Here is a 26,591-nt window from a genome sequence, read left to right as displayed (position 1 = left end):
GAATATAAGGAAGAAAATGAAAAGCAACTAAATTTTATTGTTTGTGATCCTCTATTCATATTTTATTTACCCATTTCACATCTGTTTTTATTCTGAAGCACAGTGTTAGAACATACTTTTATAAAATTTCTTTGGTGTTTATTTATTTTTGAGAGAGAGAGACAGAGAGAGACAGTGCAAGAGGGGAGGGTCAGAGAGAGAGAGGGGATATAGAATCTGAAGCAGACTCCATGTTCTGCACTGTCAGCACAGAACCCGACTCGGGGCTCGAACCCATGAACCGCGAGATCATGACCTGAGCTGAAGTTGGACACTCAACCAACTGAGCTACCCAGGCGCCCCAGAACATACTTTTTTCTCCCTGATGCTTGGAAGTATTGTACTTGTTTTAGTTAAATTTCAGTTAAACCGATGGGTCCATGAAATCTGGCTCTTTGGCATGTCAGCATCACACATGATAGCATCACATGAAAGCCAAGGCCCAGAATGCTTTTCGGGTTGACTTAAGCCATGTCAGGTCTGCTCAACTTCCCCGCTTTGGTCCTCACTTTTGCAACAAGGCTGCAGTTTGAAATCACCAGTATTCCTCCAAATACCATTGTGTGGCTACCTCCCTCAGAGATTTTGACCCAGTGAGTTTCGGAGAGATGAGGCTTCTAGAGTTATAAAAAGTCTCCCTGTGATTCCACTCTGGAGCCAGATGATCTCATTCTGTAATTACTGTTGGACTTTAAAACAGTAGCATGGCCTCAGCAACAAACAATTGATGCCTCATCAGTAGGACTAAGGGAGGTCTAGAAGTCACTTGCTTTTAGTGACCGGACTTAGAACATGGGCCACTGACATTTCTCCAGGCTAGAAGTAGTTTTTATAGATTATATGCAAGAATAATCTTTCCTTATATTTGCATCTTTCACAGTCAGCTTGGATTCACATGATCTCATTTGTTTTTATAAATTCCTGATAAAGTAAAGCATGGCAAGTATTTTTTTTAATTTTTTAAAAATTTTTTATTTTTGAGAGACAGAGAGAGACAGTGCGAGCAGGGGAGGGTCAGAGAGAGAGGGGGACACAGACTCCAAAGCAGGCTCCAGGCTCTGAGCTAGCTGTCAGCACAGAGCCCGATGCGGGGCTCGAACCCACAAACTGTGAGATCATGACCTGAGCCGAAGCTGGATGCTTAACCGACTGAGCCACCCAGGTGCCCCCAGTATTTTTTTTTAATCTTCTCTTCCCTCTTGTTGACGTTCTTTTTTCTTTTTTTTTTTTAATTTCAATTCCAGTATAGTTAATATACAGTGTTATATCAGTGTGATTGTTGTTCTCTTTTTTTTACGTTTATTTATTTTGAGAGAGAGAGAGCGAACAGGAGCATGAGTGAGGGTGGGGTAGAGAAAGAAGAAAAGAGAGGATCCAAAGCAGGCTCCGTTGTCAGCACAGAGCCCCCCACACACGGACTCAGTCTCACAGTTTGTGAGATTATGACCTCAACCGAAATCAGGAGTGTAAGTTCAATCATCCAGGTGCCCCCGATTGTTCTTTTTAAAAAAATTTTTTTTAATGTTTATTTATTATTGAGACGGAGAGAAACAGAGCATGAGTAGGGGAGGGGCAGAGAGAGAGGGAGACACAGAATCTGAAGCAGGCTCCAGGCTCTGAGCTGTCAGCACAGAGCCCCATGTGAGGCTTGAACCCACGAACTATAAGATCATGACCTGAGCGGAAGTCAGATGCTTAACGGCCTGAGCCACCCAGGCTCCCCATCACATTGTTGTTCTTAACAAGACTGTAGCGCCAATTCAAAACAATTCAGGGGCTTGCCCAAGATCACAAAGGCAACAAGTTGGGAGAGCCAGGATTGAAACGAGGTCATCCAATCCCCACGTTCACTGTCACATAGACTTCCTTTATATGGTTCGGTAATGGTAACATAATGATTCCGGGTGTTCGGGAGTCTCGCTTTTGGCAGCATGTTGAATTCGGGAGGTTTAAAAACTCCCGATGCTGGAGATGATAAATTAATGGGCTGAGGTGCAGCCTGGGGATCACAGGGTTTCAAAGGTTGAAACCACTGTGTATAGACCATTTCATTTCATTCTCTTACTAACAACATGCAGTTAGAGTCACCACCATTGTTAAAAATGAGGAAACAGACGGGGAGGAGAGGTCGATACAGAAGCAAGCCTCAGAACAAGTTGGCAGCCAGTGTCTGCGGCTCGTCCCGCACCGTAGCGGTCCCTCAGGATTTTCAGGATTCTCCTTCAGATCTCGGATCAGGACGAGCTGAGTGAAACGAAGAAAACCAAAGCACCGGACTTAGACTTTTTTTTTAAAGTGCAAGAGCTGCATTCCTGTCTGTGGATCAGCCCTCGTGGTGAAAGACACTTTGTTGTTTTTTTTTTTTTTATTTTGGCTTTTGTTGTTGTAGGACTTGATTCCTAAGACTCAATGCATTGCAACACGAAGTTTAGGAAACCCGGATGGCAGTCAGCGAATAACCAAGTAAATTCTGAGCTCTTTGTTATAAACGGAGCTTGGTGTGTGCCTGAGGACGCTGCTGAAGAATTTTAGAGCCAGAAAACCTGGGCGATCCTCTACCCTAGCCGTCCACACACTGGCAGGTGTCAGAATCTCTTCCAGGGGGAACTGAAACAGACTGCTGGCTCCAGCCTCCCAGCTCCAGCCTGTGTGGCCTGAGCATTTGCATTTCTAACCGGCTTCCAGTTGATGCATATTCTGCTAATCTGGGGTCCACACTTTGGGAACTGCTGCACGAGTTCCATCCTATCCTTCCTGAAGCCCAGTGCCATGAAGTGCTACAGCCTAAAGGACCGAGGACCGAGAAGAGCCGTTGCTTCCCAAGCCGTCTTTCTACCACACCTCACTTCTCTGGGCAAGATGAGGGAACTTCAGAGACTGATTTTTTTTTTTTACTCGTACCCTAAAAGTCAGCTGGATGTTAATTTGAAAGGATAATTTTTTTTAATTTTTTATGCTTTTTATTTGTTTTTGAGAGACAGAGAGAGACTGTGAGCAGGGGTGGGTCAGAGAGAGAGGGAGATACAGAATCCAGAGCCGGCTCCAGGCTCTGAGCTAGCTGTCAGCACAGAGCCCTATGCAGGGCTCGAATCCACAAACAGTGAGATCATGACCTAAGCTGAAGCTGGATGCTTAACGGACTGAGCCACCCAGGCGCCCCTAGGGGATAAATTTTTGTGTTAAAATATTGTTTACCTTTTCAGAAGCATCAGGTTTTGGATGAATGATACAGTCTAGAAAGGCTATTCATGTGTTGTAAACTGACACTTAGGAATTTTCCTTTTTTTCTCTTTCTCCAGAAGAGATGAGACAACGACCCAGAAAACCAAGCTCTGAAGTAAATCATTCAGTTACCTGACAGGCCCGCTTAAGGATGTAGATTTATTTATCAATATGACTTAAAATATGATTCAAAACTAAGAAACGATCCTTCTAGAAGTTCTCTCCTGTGGTGAGGGTAGGGACAGGGGAGGGTTTTGCTATCACTATGCGATCTCTTCTTAAGAATAAAATAGGGGCGCCTGGGTGGCTCAGTCGGTTGAGCATCCAACTTCGGCTCAGGTCATGATCTCAGAGTTCATGGGTTCGAGCCCCGCGTCAGGCTCTGTGCTGACAGCTAGCTCAGAGCCTGGAGCCGGCTTCGGATTCTGTGTCTCCCTCTCTCTCTGCCCCTTCCCTGTTCATGCCATCTCTCTTTCTCTCTCTCTCAAAAATAAATAAAAACATTTTTAAAAATTTTAAAGAGTAAAATGAATACTAAACAAAACCACAGTCAACATTTTCTCCTAATCCGTGGGGCAGGTAAGGGGATGGAAGGGGAATATAAAAATAACACTTCTTTTTCTCATAAGTCTAAATGCAGTTTTATTTAGTGAGTAGTTAACCCTGAAAGAGTAAATATATTAGCCCCATTAAAATATGGACAAGATTTTGTCAGAGAAACACTGAAACTCATTTACATAAAAATCAAGCGGCGTGAATGTGACAATTTGCACTAAAATCAGCTATTCTGGGCAAATATTTATTGAGTCTAAAATGTCCAAATTACAGTGCTGAGTACTGTACAGATGATTAAAAGCCATCAAGAACCTTACTAAATGGAAGGGCACCTGGGTGCTTAGGTAGGTTAAGCATTCAACTTTGGCCTGGTCATGATCTCATGGTTTGTGGGTCCGAGCTACCACATCAGGCTCTGTGCTGACAGTGTGGAACCTGCTTGGGATTCTCTCTTTCTCCACATAAACAAATAAACTTAGAAAAAAAGTTTACTAAATGGAGAACGCACAGAGAGTAAACCCTACTGTGATACAAACCGGGTAAAGCATGTCGACAGTGCAAAGCATTGTGGGACACCGAGGAGAAAGGGCTTACAGAAGAGGCGACATTTCAGCTGGCGTCCAAGGATCCAAGGGGTGTTCTGTGTACTCTGCACGTTTTGTTGCTAAGCATTTGAGCTAAGTGACAGCCAGCATTACACAGAAAGGCATACTTTCTTTGTAATTCCACACAGTTCACTTATAAATGTGTACCTCTCTCATGCAGTAAGAGCATGTGAATTAAGTCCAGTAGAAATAAACAAAATGTTCACATTTACATACTGTACATCTCAAAATATTGATTGGGATTGAATAATTGAATAGGACTGACTGCTCAGTCGATGGAAATGAGGCCAATGGGGGACCAAACTGGGAGACTGTAACCACAGAAAGAGCCCATTAAAGCTAATACTGTCTCATTTAATCATCTTTGCTAATAGAGGAAACAAAATGTAGCCATGTTTTCTTCAAGATCTTCCTAGCCATAATATAGCCAGGACTCAGACACCTGGCAGTGTGCTGTTCAAGCCCCTTCTACGGCCTTCTGGCAGGATTGGAGAGATGAAATTGAATTATCCTGAAGACAACACTGATGTTTATAAAGCTCTTATGGCATATGAGTTGATTATAGTTATTTTTTTTAAGTTTATTTATTTCGAGAGAGCGAGCGAGTGCACATGAGCTGGGGGGTTGGGGGGAAGGGGAGAGAATCTCAAGCAGGCTCCACACTGTCAGCACAGAGCCTGACTCAGGGCTTGATCCCATGAACCCTGTGAGATCATGACCTAAGCCGAAATCAAGAGTCAGTTGCTTAACCAACTGAGCCACCCAGATGCCCCAGTTCTAGTTCTTTTTTACGAATGATGACATTTTGGAAAGTTTCCAGGCATATCTGAAGATTTTAAAATTTAATTTAACAAAATAATGAATGGTTTTGCTCCTCCTTAGGCCTCTTTTTTCTTTGGCTTAGCTATTCTAGAATTCACTTTAGCTATATTACTCTGAAACTTAGGGAAGAGAAACTGATGAATAGAGAACCACACCAAACTTTTCTGTGAAATCGGTTAGAGAGCAGGGAAATTGAGACCTCGGGTTTCCTTGTTGTATTTTACGTTCTCACTACTAAGGTGTATGTTTATCCCGGAACCTTACGGAGGGTTGGTACGGGCCAAGAAAAGTAGATGTTTCTTCAAAAAGAAAGGTAGGGCTCAGGTGTAGAGCTGAGAGGAGCAGCTTTATTCCACTCTCTGAAAACAAGCGTACTTTGGGGAGCAACACTGTGTACTGATGCGTGCTTTTCTGTGTGCCTGTGTGTCTTTTAAAGAGGTGTAACAAGATTTATGGGGAGCTCCTTGAGATGAAAAATGAAAGAAAGGTGGAATTTAAAGAACAAGAAATTCAGGTCCTGACTTTGCAAGGTAGCAACCGAATGCCTTTGGGCCATCAAATAAACTCTTGGACCTCAGTTTTGTCATCCACGCAGTGGGAATAATAATAATAGAGTTTCTACCTGTGAAAGTGCTTGGCTGATGTTAAATTATTGTAAAAATATTAGATGTCCGGGTTATTAATTATAATTAAAAATTATAATTTCCAGCTAAACTTCTCTATCTGGTTATATTTTAAAAATATAAAGTTTGAAAAATTTGCTTCCTTTGTTAAATTTTACTTCTTCATTTAGGTTTCAGTTTATCCAAGGGTGAATTAATCTGTTTCTTTTTTCTTCTCCCTGATGAAAATTGTCTTTGATTTATTTAGTGTTCTAATTCAAGTGGTAACTGAACTCTAAAAAAAACCAGGGTCTTTAATTATGCTGTTTGCTTTTCTGTAACACAAAGTTTGATTGGATAGAGCTCCCGACACAAATGGCTGTGCAGTGACAAACCACAGGTGAGATAAGAGTCCCAGGATTTCAGAGTGACTATTGTCCTCATGCCCCCTCCCCCATCACCATTCCCATTACTTTAATCTACCAGGGAAATGGGGAAGGAATGTTTTGCTCACTGTCTTTTGCATCCAAAGTATGGTTTTCTAGAAATGTTTTTGGCTCTCCCTGATGTGATGTGTTCTCATCGGGTGTCTTGCTCTTGGAATGGAACCACCAAGCAGAATATTCAGGACTTGGTTAAAAAATTACAGGCAATAAAGGGAAGAAAAGAGTGGCCTAGAGGCAAGACCTTTGTCTTTTTCTGTTGATTAATTAATTCCCTTCTTCCTCCCCCATAAGAGAGATCCACTCCTTTCTGAAAGTGCTCAGTATTCAGTGCTGTTCCAGCAGAATGCCACATAGAAATGGAGCTATGTGGCCATTCTTCATGGGAGCCTTGTCAACAGTTAAGCAAGGAAACCCTGGAATCCTTAATTTAGAAATTTTTATGTTGTATACGAGAGCCGTTTTTGAACGCTTTTATAAAAACAGGATTTGTTTTCAGGACATTTCTGGGATATGGTGATTTTTAAAGCATCGCTGTCAGGTTAAATGAGAAAATGTTTTCACACTCCCCTGGTGAGGGTCATAGATTTAAGTACTGATGGGGCAGCATTGTTTTAACGATAAATAATTGTTTTTCCTTATCTAGTACTTAGTATGAGTATTTGGAAAACAGAAAAAGAAAAAAAGAGGAAGAATGTGATCTCTCCGAAGACTAATTAGGGAAGGACAGAAGCACCTTAGAACAGCAGGTCACATCCTCTTGGGTTTTGTTTCTTTTCTTTTGTCTTTCTAGCAGCTCCTGCCTCTCCACTGACTTCTTTACACACACACACACACACACACACACACACACACATTACATACATATGTATGTAATATATATATATATATCACCTTATCTTTTAAAACTTTCTATTATATTTATCTACTAATTTAACCAAATTATAATCTTTGTATTTGGCAGCAGTAAACCAAGTCATTCATTCATGCATTCACTCATTCGAGACGTCATTGTGTTTCTGTATCATTGAGCAGAGTAGTTACTGAGTTCCCTTGCCCGCCCTGGGGGACCCTCACAGCTGGTGCAGCTTCACACCTGACAGCTGGGGGGGGGGGGGCGGTCAAGGTGGGAAAGGAGTGGCCACTTAATAAAAACTGGATCCCTAAAGGAAACAATAGGCCGAATGGGTTCAGAAAAGGACAAGTAAATACCTGGGGAAGAAAGAGAGAATTTCTCTCTACCAGTTCATCCCCACGGCTTTACATATGTGACTCTTTTTGTCTTTCTAAGCTTTCGGAGAAAGTGAAAGACAATTTTGTATACACTTGGGTATTTATCTCTTGGGATGTGATGTCCTTTGACTCTTCCTTCGGACCTTCATCCCCCAAGGGCTCCTGTCTCAGCTGGAGTCCCTCGCAGGGGTGTATGTCAACAACTGTGAGATGAACATTAGGGGCTTGTTACTAAGGACGCACTGGAAAAAGGAGACATGTAATCTTTTCTAATATGAGCTTTTCTCCTACCTGGGTGTGAAACCTGGGTTAAGACTCTGAGCCACTCTGAGCCTTATTTTTCTCACCTGTGAGGTAACCAGGTTGGACTCATAATCCCTGCGGTCTTCCCCTGTCTGTAATTCTCTGTTGCCCAGACTTGTGTTCTGCCATAGATTAGTGGCCATTCAGTGTAACAAGAGCAAAGCCTTGTGAAGAAATTGAGTTCTTGGGGTATCTGATCAAAGGAGCTCCTGGGTGAATGAGCTTGTGCTCCGCTAGTAATAAAATCAACAGCATTATTGACTGATGTGCTAGGGTCGAGGGATGTGGAAGAATGTCTTAAAGGAAGAGAAAAGGAGGAGGCACACTTTCTCTCTCCCCTTCTTTCTGGTAAACGATGTACGATTGAATGTTGTGGAGAGCCGGCGGAATCACTTAACTTTCCCAAATCTGTCTTCTTCACACGCATGCGCAAAACACAACAGTTAGCTTGATGGGGACATATTTGCGCGCCCCCCGCCCCCCCCATTATACAGTGCCCATCTATGCGGGTAGGCTAGCAAGCACTCAATCTCTTATGGCGAACGTTACTGCTCTTTTCACTGGGGGAAGACTTTTCTGTCCTAGGCACCTTGAACTCCTAGTCAAGGATGGAGGCTGCATGAGCTGACATTGCCATTTCTTTAGATCTCTCCTTTTATTTAGCGAGACGTAAAAATAATATGGCCAACATTTATGGGAGGCTCACTATGTGTAGGATGACAGTAAAATTTATTATCCAAACCGAGGCATTTTGAGAGTGTAAGGAGGGCGTTCCGTAAATTATTAAGCAAAGGCAGCTGGCACGAGTCACAATGTCTTGGCCCATCGGGTCACACGGTTCCTCCCAAAGAGGACCAGACACAGCGCTCAGTTACTTGAAACTCCGTGAATCCCCGTAACACTTTTACAAGATTGTTCTTACTGTTATTCTCATTTAATAGCGGAGGAAACAGAGTCAGAGGGGTGGCGTGACCTGAGCCAAAGCCTCATCCCTCATATTTGGAGTCCAAGCCCAGTCTGCCTTCAGGGCGGGCGCTGAGGTCTTCCATGGTCTCCGGACGTCTACCGGGGATGGCAGACACACACCCCTAATTAAGGTGCCTTGCTTGGGGGAAGCAGATTTTTATCAAATATGTTCATTAATAAAACGGAGCTTTAAAGAATGTGTCAGTCAATTCTAACATGAAAGAAAGAAAGAGAGAAAGAAAAAGAGAAAGAAAACCATAATTTAATAGCCTCTAAGGCTGTTATATGGACACTAGATGCTATATAGCTCACTTTTTTTTTTTTTAGTGGTCCTTTGAAAATTTAGATGAAGGGGTTAAAGGAAGCAACAGGAAAGGAGAACTTCACATAGTGTTGAACAGACTTATAAGTCAGGAAAAAATACTTTGTGCTTTTTTGATGTTTCATGGCGGTATACATTTTTAACTTCTAACATGTTGAATGGGATGGTTGAGATAACTTGATCATTTTACTGGTATCAAAGCAAGTACTGCTTTATTCTAAAATCTGTCATATTTGTTCCCCTTTTGCTTTTCTCTTGGTCTCCCCTCCTTCCCCCTCTCTTGGTCTCCCCTCCTTCCCCCTCCCCCTTCCTCTTAGAGTTAAGCTACCCTTTATTTTGGACAACACTATCACACACATGATTGAGTCAACAATTTATGGCTTTTAAAAATAGGGATTTTGTCCTCTCTTAGGTTTATTGTTTATCATAATCATCTTTCAAGTGAAAAGGCTAATTTACTCTTTCTATAGGAATATTTTAAGCTTGATTATCATAATATTACAGCCGCCTGAAAAGGTCTAAAATGGGACATTGACCTTGAATGTTTTCTGCATTTAGCTCATGGTGCTTAACATTCAGGAAAGAATATAACTGCAACTCATTTATTAACGTATAATCTGGAAATGTTAACTATTGCTCTGTAAATACATGCCATGAAGACTACAGAAGGCTCATAGGATACTATAAAATGCATTTGGTATTTTACCAGGGTACGGATGTTGGCGATGCAGCATAACTAAAGTCACTTTTCCCATTGGAGCTACTGTACGTTATGATTTAATTTTTCCTGATATTTTACCGTGTATATTATTAGCTTGACAAAATGGAAGTAAAATAATCCTGAATTAATTAAACGGAAACCAAATTGCTTCTATTAGTTTCTCTTCCTTTGATTCTTTTTCCCCCCTTTCCCAAACACTGGGAAGAGTTTGGTGTGTTGGGGAGGTGAGGGGGACTGCTCCCCAGAGAATGGGCTTTTTACGTGGACTTGGTAATTTGGGAAGGGGATGGATTTATAGGACAAGAGGTTTGTCAAAAGGAAAGATTTTTATTAGTGCTTCTGTGGAAGTGATCACTTTCCGTAGAAATGATTGCTTCTTGCCAATGGAGACAATAATTTAAATATCAAAGCCTGTGCCCTAGAAATGAAAGGCAACAGAAAATGAGGTATGATGAATTGATGGCGGTGGGGTGGTGATATAAAGTAGTCACGCTGAGTCGGAAAAGGAGTCCCCCTTGCTCCCGGTGGGAAAGGTGTGTACTGAAGCAGGTTTATAGCATAAAAGAATTCCCAAAGCGCAGATGAGGAGACTAGGGAGAGACAAATGAGGTGGACCTGCTCAAGGCCACCCCAAGTCCTGAGAGGGGCGGAACTCAGCCTCTGGCTTGCCCATCAGCGTTCTTTTCCCAGGGACGTTCGCTGTGGGTTAAAGATAGCAGTTTTTAATAGTCTTGGCTTGCTTTTTGCAGTATGGCACATTATCCTATACATAGTCTATCAAAGACAGCAGGGAAGACGGTTCAAAAAGTTAAGCAGCTTTTTAAAGGTTTTATGGTCTTGAGGAAAGATCCACAAAGGTGGACTGTAAGGCCATTTGCAAATCTAAATTTGTTGGGCCTTCTTTATTAGATTTAAATATTTAACCAAAGACCAATGTGCAAAATAAAATAAAATTCACTTCAAAAATAGTGTGACAACTATAGACATTTTAAAACATGTAATACATGTTGTTACTTTTTGCAAAAGGAAGATGGGAACTAAAAATAGCTATTCATACACAATAATGGCAAGATGAAGCATTTCTTGTCATCTTTTAGCAACATAAGGATTCATTGTTGGAATGTTTTAGGAAATGATTCTGACTAAAGCACAGTAACGTTTCCAGTTTAGAAAACAGGAAGTTACCTTTTGTTTGTGGCTGAGTGTTTTGCTTGTTGCCATTCTGGGTTTTTTTGAAATGGAAATGAACTATATTTTCTGCTGGTGTCTGTGCAGGAGTTGGGGCCTAAGGATGAGGTTGTTTGGATATTTGTGACTGCACTGTTTAAGGAAAAAGAGATTGAAACTATGCATGGGCCCAGGGCCTGACGCGTAGTAGATGGATATTAACTAATTTATTAATACTCTGTGAAATCGTCCTAAGAGGTCCTTTTATTTAGTTCCATTTATCCTGCTTTGGGTGGACTCCTTGTGGTAAGACTGTGAAGTGTATTGCCTGATTAGCAATATGTGTTTATTCTAGGCTGTTTATCTATTTGTTTGTTTCATTTTTTCCTCATATCCTCTGTCGTTGCGATTCTAAAAGGTTTATGCTCAGTGTTGCTCACGATGTGTTTGTTTCCTGTGATGATCCACAGTTTCCTCCTCCAAGGTGAGAAAACTGTGGCTAGGGAAGATTCTTGAGATGACTAAGCTGTGTGTTTATAAAATATTCTGGAAGCCATCTCTCAAGTTTAGTGCAGTAGATAATATTTTAAATTGGTTAAACTGGATTCAAGACAGGAGGTGTAATCTCCGGTCCTTGACATGTACAAGTGACACTTTATTCCCAAAGGGAAGCATACAAATCTGTGTGTGTGTATACACTAGTATCCTTCTGGTAAATCAGACAGCAGCTGGCTCAGTGGACACTGTACCTCGCACTGATGAAATACGGTCCGGGAAAGATCAGTGGGGACTATACACTGCCTGTTTGTGCATGTCTCTCTGTGAGCACAGAAAAGACCTACGTGGAAGAATCTAAGTATGTTTAAAATATATTCCAGTCAAATCAAATGGTTCATAATGGGGCGAATAAGTGCCCAAAGGGAAATCAGAAAATTACAGGAAGTACAAGATAACTCCTATGAAATGTGGTGACTTTAAGGTCCCTCGGTAAATAATTGACTACAAATCTTGTCTTTAAAAAGCCATTCCAAAGGAGTAATAAACAGGTTCCATCACAGCACGATAATGCAAAGGAACCAAATACAATGCAGGGTTCTGCACAGGTGCAAAACCTGAGTGTGTGAAGTATTTTAAGATGCATTGAGTACATTAAATAACATTAAGTAATTTCTATTTTTTTTAAAAAAAAGTCTTCAGGAAAAATATAAGAAACTCTTTTTTTGGTATGTATATATATTGTTTAAAAATGTGTACAATTGGATCTGTTAATTACCCTGGGAATTTTAGTTTGTTCAGAAATGAAGATCGTAATCTTTGAACCAAAGATATTTTTCTTTCTTTCTAATGCAGCTTCCCTATTTTTTTATTGTATTTTAGAAAAATCATGTTTCTATTTCAAATGGCTTTTTATTTATTTTTTTAATTATAAATGATTACGTGTCTCATTTTAGATTGAATGGACAAATCTTTTTTCTTTTTTTTTTTCTGGGTGTCTGCGGAATGCTTGGATTTTCTTCTACATCTCAAAGCTCTTTTAATTCACTGCTCACAACCAAATTTACATCTTAATTGCAGAGTTCACATTTAACAATATAGACAGCATAATGCTCCTGGTAATTAAGCGTTTACTACCTGCTTTTATTCAGTATTCTCAGGCACAGTTTTTGCTATGTGAGTTCTCATCTAAGAACTTGTATGAATTTAGACCACAAATGAAAGGAATCAGGCCCATATCTTAGATATGGCTAAATACATGGCAGGGAAATTGCTTTCTTCTGGGGGGACCAAATCATGTCTGTCATTTTTACATTCTGAATTTTAATGTGGCTGTTCTATTTTCGTGGTTTTTTTTTAAGACAGAAAATTTGAAAGCCTTGAGAGAGAGTTGAGTTCTGATTTAGTGACTTCAACACACACTCAATATCGGAGCTAATTTATTTTGATCTCAAAGATTATACTATTTATATGTATCATGCAACGCTTAAGATGCAAAAGGTTGGTAGCAGTAGAGCTGAATTATATCAAAATTGTGGTCCTCTAATCTCCATAAGGTAGCAGTTTGTCATAAATAGCTGGCATCTATTCCAATACATTTGCTAGTACAAAATAGCCTGTAGTTTAAAATAGGACCGAGGAAAACTCTTTGTTATTTGGAAACTAAAACTCCTTACATGTTATTGAAGGAAAAAAACCTTTCTCTTCTTATACTGCATTAAAAAAAAAAAAAGAAAACAACACTTTTGATTGGGAATTCTTAGTTTCCTCAATTATTATCAGTAGTGGCCAGAGTGTGATGATTTACAAAATGTTTCTGGGTTGATTTTTTAAAGCATTCGGAGTGTGTTATGTATAGATACAAATATGTGCACTGCATTTTATTTGGAAACTGATGCTTTGGGTGAAAGCATATATTTGTATATGCTTCCCAGTTTGGAAGCTTGTATTGAAATAAGTATATGATTAAGAACACTTTTAGTGCACTGTGCTCTCCATACCCCCCCTCCCGCGGTGTTTATTTTGTAAAATGCAGAGATGGATTTGGTGTAATATTTCCCCTCCAGCCCGGAGACCCTCACCCCTGTAACTGGAGAAGCCAGTTTGTCCTGCAGTTGCAAAGCTATGCATTATGTATCTATATGTAGGGCTAGAGCAGGTAAATAAATGTTGACACTTATAATTTGCATGAGCATTCCCTCAAATTGTATTGATGCACTATCTCCTCTTCCGTAGTTGTGCAAAACTGCCTTCCGCCTCAGGGATGAGGAGCCCAGGGGTTCACATGCCCGAACAATTTAGAAGAATGTCTTTGATTTCTAAAACGCCCAGTATGTATCAGGAAACCAGGAAAAGACGCGATCACGAATACACGGGAAAGTACAGCACTACATGAGAAGCAGCACCCCCCCCCCCCCCCCGGGGCTGAAAACACAAGACAACGGCAGGACAAACTTAATTCTCTACCTTCCGCGGAATCCTTTCGCAAATTAACTGAGAGTGTGCGTGAGTTCTTCTTTTCAAGGCAAAATAGGTCTTAGGTTAGAGACCCAAGACAAATCCCTCCAGTGCTTAGAGAGTTAAGTTAGTTATGTTTCTTTTGCAGCTTCCCCGAAAAAGAAAGACAGACAGACAGAAAAGAAAAAGCCCAGTTCTCTGCTGGGAGCCTGTCGGTGCAGGCGTCCCCGCTCCCCGTTTCTCTCCCGGCGCCGGCTCTCCGTCCCCTCGGCTCTCTGCACCCTTCCTACCTGCCTGGCTCCGCTCGCTCCGTGCAGCCTCCCGTCGCCTCCCTCCTGATTGGGCAGAGGCCCCCCAATCGGCTGCGCGGCTGGGCCGGTGGGACTGCATATGTAAAGCCCTACTTCATATTAATAAGCTCCAATCGGGGCTTTAAGTCCTTGATTAGGAGAGTGTGAGAGCTTTGGTCCCAACTGGCTGTGCCTATAGGCTTGTCACTAGGAGGACATTTGTGTTAATTGTACTGTGCTCTGTCAAGGAAACTTTGATTTATAGCTGGGGTGCACAAATAATGGTTGCCGGTCGCACATGGATTCGGTAGAACTTTGCCTTCCTGAATCTTTTTCCCTGCACTACGAGGAAGAGTAGGTACCTTTTTCTTTCCTTTTTAAAAACTCGTCGTGGGGGTGCGCGCGTGGTGGGGGGGCGGTGGACGGAATGTGTCTTTGCACCCTGATTCAGGTAATGCCCTGGGTATTTTGTGTGCACGAGTGCTTGTTTGTGTCTGTCTTGTGCCTTTTGTGTTGAGGGTGATCTCCTAATTCAGTAAGTCGAGAATTGTTCTCTGACTACAATGTTACCTTTGAGGCAAAGCTCAGTGACTGTCAGTAAAACAGCTGTGTGACAGTCACTTCTTATTCAGGTGCTAAGAATAGGCACTTGGCACAAATGCTTAGTGAACTGTTAAAATGCATCTTTTACTAGGACCCATTTTCCCAAGGAAAGATGTTTTAAAATACAATATTCAAAATGATTTATACTATTGAGTGCCTCTTATGTATTTGCAGTTTGACAGATATTTTCAGCTCCCTGTCATTTCTTACCGCGCAGAGTTAGAGGCAAAATTGCACATTTACTAATTCTCCTTCAGAGAACAATTTAAAAACTAGCCCTATGCAATTCAGGGCTAGAATAATGTTATTTGCATGGTTAGCGTTAAGTCGGCACTTAACTGACAAATCAGTCCATTAAGTAACATGAGATTTTCACACGTTATAAATATTTAAGGGGAGAAAAAAACTAAAGAAGAAACACTAGTGACTTTTAAAATTTCCCCTTGAATAGACGATGTTGAGATTGTGGATTTGTGTCATGCATCATGTCCAGAAAATATAGAAAAGTACTTTTGTTGTTACATGCAGTTTAATTCATATTTATGAATATCTTTACTCATATGGATATATATATACACACACACATATATATGTACTTGGAACCCTAAATGTGGGGGAGAAGCGAATGGGGGGTAGGGCAAGTAAATTAGGCATTCTTGTGTAAACGAGTAGGTTATAAACTTAATTTCAACCCACTGTTAAGATAAAATATTAGTATACCCCGGGAGCTGTCACTGGATCATCTTTCTGTTGAGTCAGTTATATTGCTTTGCTTTCACATTACAGTAATACCAACTATTATAATTCTGAAAAGAGTGCTCTTGGCAAACATCTCTCTATAGATTGTGAAAAAAATATAAAACTCTCAAAGACAAGGTAGTGCATTATAGGTAGATGTCCACTAGCTGTCCTTAGTGACTGCATATTGCATTGCTTTGTAATTAAGTAAGAGATGAAAAGTGACTTGCAGTCTTAGTGCCTGCTCATTACTGTATGAGTGTGACTGTGTGCATAGATGTGTATGCACACTCGCACGTGCATACACACACAACACACACACACACCCTCACAGACACACTCACGCAAGGTATATTCTCCAAGAGATGGACGTAGGGAGGAACTGAAAGATTGGAAGGTTGTACCTGCTACAGTTTGAAACACTCAAAGCTGGAAACAACCTTAAATTGTGAAAATAAAAATGAAAAATAAACAAAGGTAGGACTGCCCACTCAACTCTAGGTTGAAGGTTGGTGCACCTGGGGCTGTAGAATTGGAGAGTCTAAATGTCTTCGTGTCAGGAAGGAGGCGTTATCCAAGCTCACCCAGATTCTGAACTTTCTCCTGTAAATAAATAAACAAAACAAACTTTAAAAATCCCCCAGAGGCTTCTTTTTAAAGTAGTTTTCTTGAATTTAACTTCTTATAGCTAATTTGAATAATTAGTTTAGATAAGCCTCTTAAAGCAGATGCATTTAAATGAAATCAGGGCACATGTCCTTTTGGCTTTGGCGCAAGATTCAAACTAGCTTTCTTTTTGGCTCAATTAAAAGTCATCTTTAAAAAAATACAGATTTGTTGTCTGGATGCAGTTCTGACGGTTACGTGGTTCACTGGACAGACAGAAAGATCTAATGCTAAGCAACGCATCTGCCTCTCTGTCTCAATTAATAAACCACAGAATTTATACATGCTATTAATATTCATAGTAATTGTACCGGGTTAAACCCTATCACGTGTGTGTATCCACAAAAATGAAACCAGAGTTATGCAGTTTCAGAGGAAAAATTAGACAGTTTCTGTTTTGGAGGCTATTAAAAAGATTCATACAATTTATTGACCACCACTAGGAGAGTCTAAAATGTTAACCTATCGCTCTGTGTTTTTTTTTTTTATTTTAGGAAATGTGCCAGCACATTAAAGAGCATAATACTTGAAAGTTGTTTCACATTTAACAGCAGTAATAACTGATAGCATAAATACATGAAAATAATCTATCTGCTCATTTTGACATATGTGTCCGTCTAATCATTCTAAATGAGTGTGCTCATCACACGAATCCCTTTCAACCTCTGATTAAAATGTAACATTGACTACAGGATTATAGAGCGGACTTAATTTTACTGACTGTTTTAACAGTTGTCACAGCTGTTGGAAGAAGGAAAGGCAATTGAAACACTCGAAAACAGGCAAGGCAAGGAGGGAGCTGTTTAGTGAATTCAGCCTGATCATGGAAATCCAAGCCTTGCAAATGAAACAGATTTGTGTTCTGAAATACCGGTTTGGAGCCACACAAGTTTTATTTTGTGTGGTGCGCTCTTTCTGTGTCGGGGTTTTGATTTGATTTTTCTTGGCCTCATTTCTCCTTGTTAAAAGCTAATGTAGATTGAAACACAACTATCCAAAAGTAATACTAGCATGTCAGAATATATGAGATAAAAATAGGCAGGAAGGAAAAATGTATACAGTAGTAACAACAACAACAACAACAACAACAACAACAAAAAACCCAAATCAGAGTGGATACAATTTTTTTTTTTTTTTTAGGAAGAGGAGCTAGCCTAAGTCACTTTAGATATGATATTATTTGAGAACTATGAACAGATCCTTAAAGTTTATTTTTCTGAGAAAGAATACTTATACTCCAGACTTGGAGCTCATACCACTTTTTCCTCCTGTTTCTATTCTGGAAATCTGTTGACAACACCTGCATCCTTAAAGGTAGGCGGTGTAGGTGGGGTTTTTCAGATGATTTCTCTGTAGATTGCTGGAAGTGACAACTAGCTTACACTTAGGGGTGAGTGTTCATGAGCTGCAAGAGTCTTGTAACCTTGCCCATCACAGCACTGAAGAGAACAGATTAATTCTGTTTCTCTGAAAATATAATAACCACTGTACATATCCCAAACTATATCCAGATAGTGTGTATTTTGTAACATATGATTTTCCTCCTTGGAATAAGCAAAAATAAGTGTTCCTGAGTTAATGGAATAAATATTGAATGGGAGTGGTGAGTAAATGATGGGCACCCCATGTTTCACCAGCCCTTTGTGTCTGTGCATTTAGGTATTACCTTATAGACATTTGGTGGTAAGTTTACCAATCCTCCTTGTACAGAAAGGGCTGGAAAATAGCTTTCCCTTTCTTAGGCAGAGACAAGGGTGATAGTGTTGGCTGGTTCTTATAGGGATGGTCTCTCATCTTAATGTGTTTATGGCACTGCTGCTTTATTTACTGAGCCTAGTGTGTTGGAGCAGTAATTAACCCATGTTATTAGCAAAGCCCTTGTGGATATCCATTAATTCTCTTGCATGGATGATCATTTTTCCAGTGTTTTCCCCCCAATAAGGTATCATTGTTCTTTTTTTTTTTAAATTCTAAATTGACGGCCTTTGATAGATTTCTTTGATTTAATCTGACCTGTAATATATAGTGACCATCTTATAAAAAAGGATCTTGTAATTCAGCTTTTAAAAATGCTAATAGAAGCCAAAGAAAAGATTTTTTGGGGGTTTTCTTTTCAAAGTAAAAAAGAAAAGAAATTAAGGTTTCAAAAGGAAATAATATAGGAAATCAGGCTTTCCTCCAGATTTTCCAGGTTTTAGAATTTACAATAATTTGTGTCTTTGAGGTCTTTTAATCAGATTTTTACTTAGTTAATAACACTTTAGGCATTTTTATAAAATATTGAGCCAGCAGAAAAATACTTGTGCTTCCTTTGCTGAGAAAAGATAAGGACCATCTCATTAGCTGGGCCATACTTTTGCAATTAATTTTAGATACACAGTGCTATTCATCAAAGAGAGCAGGTAACTTCTCTATGAGTCTATTTAACAATACTTTCACAATACCTCACTCCCGCAAGAACTACAGACAAAGAGGACCCCCTTCTTTTGGAAGGTAGGCATGATTCCCAGTCTGAAGTCCGTATTACTTGTGAAAAATACCTCAACATTTGTTTTAGCCTAGTGACTCAAGAAAATATTTCTTTGTTTTACTTTTAAAGTGCTATGCAGCCCTGAAGGTTTTGCTTCTATGATTTCATAAAACAAAGTAAAATGGGTGTTTATGGTTGATACTCTGTCATACAAGTGGCAATTAATAGCAGTGATTTCTGTTAAACCAATGAATAGCAAATAAACTTTTTAGAACCACCTATTAGGCATTGAGAAATAGGAGGAGAGCATTTGAGGTGCTTAGACAGAACTTGGAAGTCTTTGTAGAATATAAGCTTAGTTTGAAATTTTGCTTCATAGCCAATGCATGGGAGAGAGAAACAATACAATGTTGATCTGTTATAAGTGCATATGAGCCCCGGCCCTAGCCAGCTCTCTGGAGAAAATCTTTGATTACACTGGCCCAGTGTGTTCAGTTTTTATCTCTTTTACATCCCCTGGCCTTGTATTAAATTGTCATTGTCCTAAAGCACAGAAGATAGAAATGAATTGCCGGTCTCTACATTCTCTGACAGTGAAATATTTAGGTTCTCTTTCTCCAATCATACTTATGTGTATATTTGATAGTGCAGGGACCAACCAGGCATCTCTGCCGCTTGACATTCTTCTTACTGCCTTTTATGTGTTTGGCTGTGGATTATTTTCATAGCCGTGTGTATATGCGTGCACACGGTCTATACCATTATAAATACATAAATACACATACGGTACTTGAAAATCCAAGGCTGCCAGCAGCATACACACACGTGTGTGTTTGCATGTGTGGTATGCATGTGAAAATACGTACCTAGATGGGAAGAGGTCTATGCGTAGGATATAGCTATGGTGCTAAGAGGGTTCATAATACATTTCTGTGAAAAAGTGAATCCCCAGGATTTTTCTAACCAATTAGTTGCCAGTTAAGTTTGCCAGGCATGATTTTAACCTGCAGTTAGTATTTCAGGCATTTGCCACGTCTGATTTTAAACCGAATTGGCTTAACTATATAGAAACACAGGTAGCAGGTAACCTAATAAGTAAATTTGTTTCTGATTTCATGAATTTTTAACTATTATCATTCCTAAATTCAATATCTAGTAATCATAAATAATTTGCAAAATAGGAAATAAGCTACTAATATTAAATGCATAATTTAATGGGGTGGGCCCATATCCAAGAAATAGTTTTGAATCACCTCTTGGCTACATTCTTTTTTTTATGCAAGGGCCTGACAAATATATCTGAATGTAAACATGGTAGCTCTCAAGTAAATGCAAAATAAGAATTTTATTTATCTACATTACATAAATATGTCACTTTCTTATTTTTTTCTTGCTGAAAGTGACTATAGAAAACTAATAAGCATTATATTTCTCTAAAGCACATCACAGACTTTAGCATTTTTGAATTTTACTCTAAGAGGTAAGTTTAGAGATCTGTGATTTTGCTTAGTAAATCAGAATGAGTATTGATATAGGACACTTACCTAACTGCGCTTTCTAATTCTTGTTCTTATTTATATTCTTTAAATTCCTAGATTCATTTCCTACCTTTACTTGTATGTATAACCCTTGAGCACATTTAATATTTGGTTGGGTATTTTTTTTTTTTTAGTTTTTTTTTTTTTTAAATCTTGCTGTTTCTTTATGCCAATCCATCAGATTCAAGTTAGCTCCGTTATTATCTGAGGGTGATAAGTGACAGTCTTTGCCTTGGGAAGGATTTACCTGGCATCTTATTCTTGTTTCCAGTTCATTTTAGACTTCTACTTTCTAAGATCCAGGAAACCTCAGCTGCTAAAAATAATTTCCATTCAGAAGTGTAGCAAACACATCTTTCCTCTCTACTTTTTCTTTACAGAAGTGCCAGGTGTTTCTTTTCCCTGAATTGGACAGTATTTCTTAGTGTTTTTCCAAATTCTAATCAATTATACAAAACCATCAAATTGAAAGGATTTCGATTGTGTGTGTGTGTGTGTGTGTGTGCGCATGCACACACGCTCGTGCGCATGCGGGGCACATACATGTATCTATTCCCCTTTTTAATTAAAAAATGTTTTAAAATGTTTGGGGGAAATGTGCTTCTTATGTTTTGATTTCTTCAAATGTTATGCCATCATAGTTTATGGCAAAGAAGGTGTAATTTGGAAGATAGCTCACTAGGGCAAAGCATTAAAAGAAAAGGTACAGTTTTAAATACATTGACTTCTCACTGGTCAATTAAAGTCCATTTCAATACCCTGGCATAGATCTGTCTGTGCATTTGAATATAGATGTGTAACATTCAGCACTGACAATTAGAAATGCAACGTATGGCCGTGGCTTTGGCTCTTAAAAATCTATTTAATACTTATTATTAAACTCATGGACAGACTACCTAAGGTTAGATTACATTGTAAAAAAAAAAAGAAGAAGCTTGAAAGTAAATTTATATTTTAATTATAAAAGGCTGTCTGTCATATACATTCTTCTGTGCCTCATCGTATTTCTTTGAGTGAAACAAAACTGCATATATACTTTTCATCATTTTGATTGGAGGTACACATTAGGTGGAATATGCTTTGGGAGCACTTACCTAGCCAAAGAAAACAAATTAATACCGGGCCTACTGAAGGCTGTCAGGCATATCACAAACGTGTCAATTTAACTTTGCTTCCTCATACACCTTCTCTGCAAACAATTGGTTAAGATGCTACTAAATAAAAGGGAAGCTACTGATAAATTCTCATATTATATCAGAGATTGATGGCTAATAGAAGGGTAATGAAAACCAGCTTGCTGGCTTACTTCTCTTTGACACTCTATGGGAATGCAAGTAGCACTGATGATAATGAGCTTTGCAGACACACACACAAAAGGAGTATAACTTAAACTTGTTCAGATCTTTCTACTTTTGTGCAAGTAACAAAGGGATTTGTTTTTTAAACGTCTCTCATGTGGCGAACCTCAGTTGCTCCTATGTGTGAAGTAAATAAAGACTTTTAAGAAGTGGAGAATCAGAAGGAGCATGAGCAATCCATCTTTAACAAGGGGCATCTCTTTTTGTTGGATTTTGCATACATTTCTGAGAAAAAAAATCTAATGCTGTCTTTTCTTATGGCTTATTCAAAATGCAAAAAGCGAAATTTTAAAAAGAATTGATGCACAGAAAACAGAAGCATAATAATTTTTTTCTCCTCCATGATCAGAATATTTCCCTTGTCCATGAAAATTCCTTTTTCATTAATTCTAGGGAGAAATTTATTTATTGATAATGGACTTTGAGAATTTAAATAGAAGACACATTAAATATGTTTACTTTGCTTTCAATACAATATGAGTTTAAATGTCTTAAGAGGTTTTTTTTCAAGGCAGTTGTGATACTGTTACATTTTATATTTATAAGAATTTATTGTGCTTTGAAAAGAGTGTCCAAAATTATATCCGGAGTTACCAAAAATGGCAAGCAATATAAAAAATTATAGAAACCAACGTACTTATTTAGAGGAAAAAATTCAAATGTGAGGTTGTTCAGTCAATTGCCTTTTGGCCTCCATAATTCTAAATTATCATAGAACTTTAACTTATCCAGAAATGTAAGGTGGCCATGTTAAATTATCTTCATTTTTCCGTAAATGAGGGAATACTCTGACAATGCTGTCTTCATCATCACTAATCTATTAAAACAGATCAGATATTTCAAGGGGGGAATATTATACCTGTAACCAACTGTTCATGGCCATAGAAAGGGAAAGATATATTTGGTTGATGAGAATTACGCCTTTGTCCCATGAGAAAGTGACTGTATACAGTTGGTGCTGGGTCCAGTAAATGACAGAAGCATCCCTTTATCCATAGACTTAAATGAGACCTGCCTCATCAGTCATGGGATCATGGTGTCACAGATGGAAAAGCGACCATCAGCTGAATTGTACTGAACTACACACTTGGCTAATTCATCTTATTGCTCTACACGTCTAAGGAAAGGCTCATTCTATTCTTGGGAGTCTAGACAGAATCAGGAGTTGGGCTCAGGTGGGAGCATGTGGCCGCCTTTTTCTGTTCTTTCCTAGCCATTCAGCAAAGGGAGGTGAGGAGCAAATGGACAATTTATGCACAGAAACCCAAGCAGAGTTTCTTTCCCAGGGTCAGAAATTCATTGTGCAGTTGTTCAAGTACCTTTTAGATTTCTCTTATGTTCTATAAGTGTCATTGTTGTCTTTCATGCTCCAAAGAACTACCCATAAGTGATTAGGTATGTCTCTCAATTTGTATGAACCATGAACTGGTATAAGCATTTTTTAATAGATAGAAATGGAGACCGGATCATCTCCTTATGTTAGCCTGGATGATGATGCTTTCCTCGTACCTTTATATGGAACTGTTCAGTTGGTTAAGTCTGAAGAATGAGAAAAATCCTAAGAGGTTAAACACTCAAATTGTATTTTTTAAAATTTTTTTATTTCCTTATAGTGAACAAAACTTTAATGTCTAGAGCATTTATGAGGGTTTTAATGATTGGAAAATCTGTCCTGAGAATGTGGTCACCATATGTGACAGCCTTGCTTACTATCTTGTCTTCAGTTTATGGGGTAAGTTCGGTGATATTGTCTATTGTCTTACTTTGCTTACATTATGGAACCTCTCTGCCTTCACAATAGATATCCCAAATTGTGCGGGAAATGCCTGCTTAGTTCCAGAAAACTTCCCTCAACCCCCTCACTTGCAGCAATATTTTTTCTTAAAATTTCTGTTCCTGTTTTTCTGCTGTGCTAAAGGATCATTTACTTTGATAGAAGGTAAGTACCTGATATTCATCCATATCTGCATACACAGTATGTTTAGCCCCCTCTCGACTCCCAAAGAGGTTGCCTCCAAGTCTTCCTATTTGTTTTCCTGGTGTTTCTGTTTGTTGTACATTCTAGTTGAGCGCTTTTATGGTGTTTTCTTGATTGTTGTCAGTTTGGGGTACTCACTGCTGACATTTTTGTTAAGTTAATGTCCCAGGACAAAAATCCATGGCACACTGGGATCTGGCTGCGGGGCGTGGAAGACACAACTTATGTGTGATTGTGTGTAAATACAGTTAGTTAGTTGGGGGTTTATCAGATAGCTTGGAGAGGAGCAGTACAAACTGTTTTCAGTAACTGTGCTGTTCATACAACCTGATAAGATTGAGAGAGCTTTTCGAAAAGCTGATAGGCTTTGAATAAGAAAAGAATAATCACTGCCACTGGCACCAGCTTATCGGGAGTGAAGTAAAATGCCAACACTTTTACATTAGCAAAAGTAAATGTTTTAGACGCTCTGTGCCTTTTTTCATTCAAGTTAAATAGTAGGGCTGCTTTTGAATGTGCTATAATGAATAGAAGGATTTATTACCTTGACTGAATTACAGGTGAATATGTTGATAAAGGAACCTTCAGCATCAACAGCACCTTCATTGATAAGCATGTGCTCTACATTCTCCGGAGAAATTAAGCATTCCTTTTTCCACTCCAGTTCTATTAAACATCATTTCTGGTGTTAGAAGATGCAGTTATGGCCCCTGTCAGTCGAGGCCCCTTGTTTTCCAGCAGATGGGAGATAGCCATTTGAAACTTAGCTCATCCGACTTGTAAACTGCTAGAAGGCTGCCATTCAGTAAGTTAGGGCACCTGTAAGTTTATGCCACTTGTGCTCACCCGGCGAAGCCCTGTGTAAGAAATCTTATTTTCTCCCGGAAATGGACTGAGATTCATTATAAATTTGGGATACTTTAATGAGAAGATAAATGTATTTGTCCAAGCCACAGCCCATTTTGAAGCACCTCTCCTTAAAAAGAGAGAGGTATTTAACTTGCCCAGCTCAACCATCTTCCCTTCTTTGTAATTTGACACCTACAAATAATTTGGTGTATTCAGATTTGATAAATGATAGTGCAAGAGCAGATTGATTGATTTTGGATTACTATTGATTACTCTCAATGAGATCACTGTGACACACTCGAATCAATAGTATTCGATTAAGCAAGGCACCACCGTTCTATACATTCAGCAGCAGTGGGGAATTCAGGAAAAGAATGTTCACAAGCTGATAAATTGACAAAGCGTTCAGCTTTAAATAGCCCTTTGTTCAGCACTAGTTCCTTAAAATATATTTCACTGGAAAGTTCGTTTTTGCAACTCTGGGCCTTTCTGTGGAAGAAAGGTCATCAGTTTAAGGTTTATTAAATTTTAACTAAAAACAACTGGGCTCCAGTTAGGTGTAAAATAATTTAAGTACTTACTGCGGGCACCCTTCATGCTTTGGAGCTGTTGCTCAGAGGTTTCATTCTTTTATGAAGATGTCAATTGTAAACATAAAAATGCATCACTGGAAATGTAATGGTTTAAGATTCAAGCCGAAATAAAAATCCCTGCCCGAGGAAAGCACTCTAATCAAAATAAGGTGGTCTTCCCGACGGCTCTGAAGTGGGCATGCTCAGGAGCAGCGCTGCCAGGCCGCGGCAGGTGGAGCCCCTGGATCAAGCCCACGGCTGCTCTGCCTTCTTATCGGAGCGGATATTCATCACGTCGCCAACGCTACTGCGGGCGCACTGGAATCTTTCTGCCCTGAGCAAACTTGCAGAGTCGCTGGGGAAAACAAAACAAAACAAAACAAAACAAAACAACTCATCCGAAGTTCAAGTCCTCTGGTGAAGGCTCAAGGATGAGATTTCCCATCATATTCCACGGGGGCACGGTCTTGGCCCTTTGGAGCGAAGCACGTGCTCTTCCGTTATATGGGATCGCCTCTCAGAAAAGTGGTACGGTCCACACTCCATTGCATATGTGAACCCTGCAGGTACAAAACTGGGTTTCCAGTGAACTTTGGGCCACTTTGGCCTGAGGACCCCAAATCATAACAGGTGCAAGTTAAAAATATACTTAGGTGAATTGTCCCATCGTGAAACAGAACAAAACCAAAACTAGAGGTAGCATTCTGAGGGCAAATCAGTAGGAAAGTCAAGTTTGGAATCCTGAAATTCCCTGACGGAATTTCAGCCTTTTTTGCATGAAAGTGAGACAATGAGGTTCTAATTGTATTATTAGGTGAAACTACAAGAAATTGCCTTTTTCTTAGGTCAAAAAATGGTCAAATATCAGCATTTTCATGTGATTCAATGTAATAATTGAATTTATTCCTATGCTGCTCATATTATGTAGACAAATTGAAAGTGACAACTATTATGTTTTCTATTTTGTGATGGGCTGTGTCAGGTTATGGGAGACACGGAATTCTGTCTACAGTTATGGCAAGTCTATTATAGTATCATTTTTAACAATTATTTTTTTTCTTTAACACTATCAGAGACTTCCCAAGTCTTCAGTATTATACACACTAAAAAATATGCCTTTATCTGGCGTCTCACCTGTTGTCCCTAACCTGCCTCCTAGAATCCATTTGACTTTTTCCTCTGCTGAGGACGAGCATGGTACCAACAAGGGAGGAAATTCCAATGCTGACCCTCCAAAAAGAGCATATTGCCAAGGGTCAGTAGGAAGCAAATTGGGGAAAAGGTGCCAACACGTCAAATATTTCATCCTTATTTTCATTCATTAACAGAACCTTAATATGCTAATTAGCACTTCGCAGGTACCACTGTGGGTTAGGAGACACAGAGCTCCCAGAGCTGTCTGGGGAGCCCATGGTGCTTTACTGGCTGTTTCAGGTAGAAAAGGTGCTTCGGGAGATGTGACAGAGTGATCCCAGAGTCCCCATTTGACCCCCCCCCAGAGGCACAGCTCATATTGGAGCTGTGCTGTGCTGACCAGCCGGTGCTTTCTGTGCCCACCTGTGGGCAGAATCTGGCTC

At 39.5% G+C, this 26,591-nt stretch overlaps 1 protein-coding gene and 1 long non-coding RNA gene across 3 annotated transcripts in view; one reads left to right on the top strand and one right to left on the bottom strand.

Moving 5' to 3' along the window:
* Positions 1-26,591, top strand: part of ESRRG (estrogen related receptor gamma) — a 577,991-nt gene that overhangs the window by 340,997 nt on the left and 210,403 nt on the right. Inside the window, exon 1 of one of the 2 annotated variants that reach the window (XM_029935646.1) lies at positions 14,522-14,596. The exons of the other annotated variant lie outside the window; for it this stretch is intronic. Within the exon in view, the coding sequence (XP_029791506.1) occupies positions 14,541-14,596 (56 nt within the window). The 5' untranslated portion in view covers positions 14,522-14,540. Of the gene's footprint in view, positions 1-14,521; positions 14,597-26,591 lie in introns of those variants that run through there. 2 annotated transcript variants of the gene reach the window in all.
* On the bottom strand, positions 1,701-25,239 carry LOC115288373. Its single transcript, XR_003906967.1, has 3 exons — positions 25,024-25,239; positions 16,102-16,186; positions 1,701-2,283 (listed from the first exon to the last, which is right to left on the bottom strand). It is a non-coding gene; the product is annotated as an uncharacterized LOC115288373 (long non-coding RNA).

The sequence above is a fragment of the Suricata suricatta genome, chromosome 3, assembly GCF_006229205.1.
Source record: "Suricata suricatta isolate VVHF042 chromosome 3, meerkat_22Aug2017_6uvM2_HiC, whole genome shotgun sequence".
NCBI classification, from domain to species: domain Eukaryota; kingdom Metazoa; phylum Chordata; class Mammalia; order Carnivora; family Herpestidae; genus Suricata; species Suricata suricatta.
The sequence above is the reverse complement of the archived record's forward strand: the minus strand, read 5'-3'. Positions and strand labels throughout refer to the sequence as shown.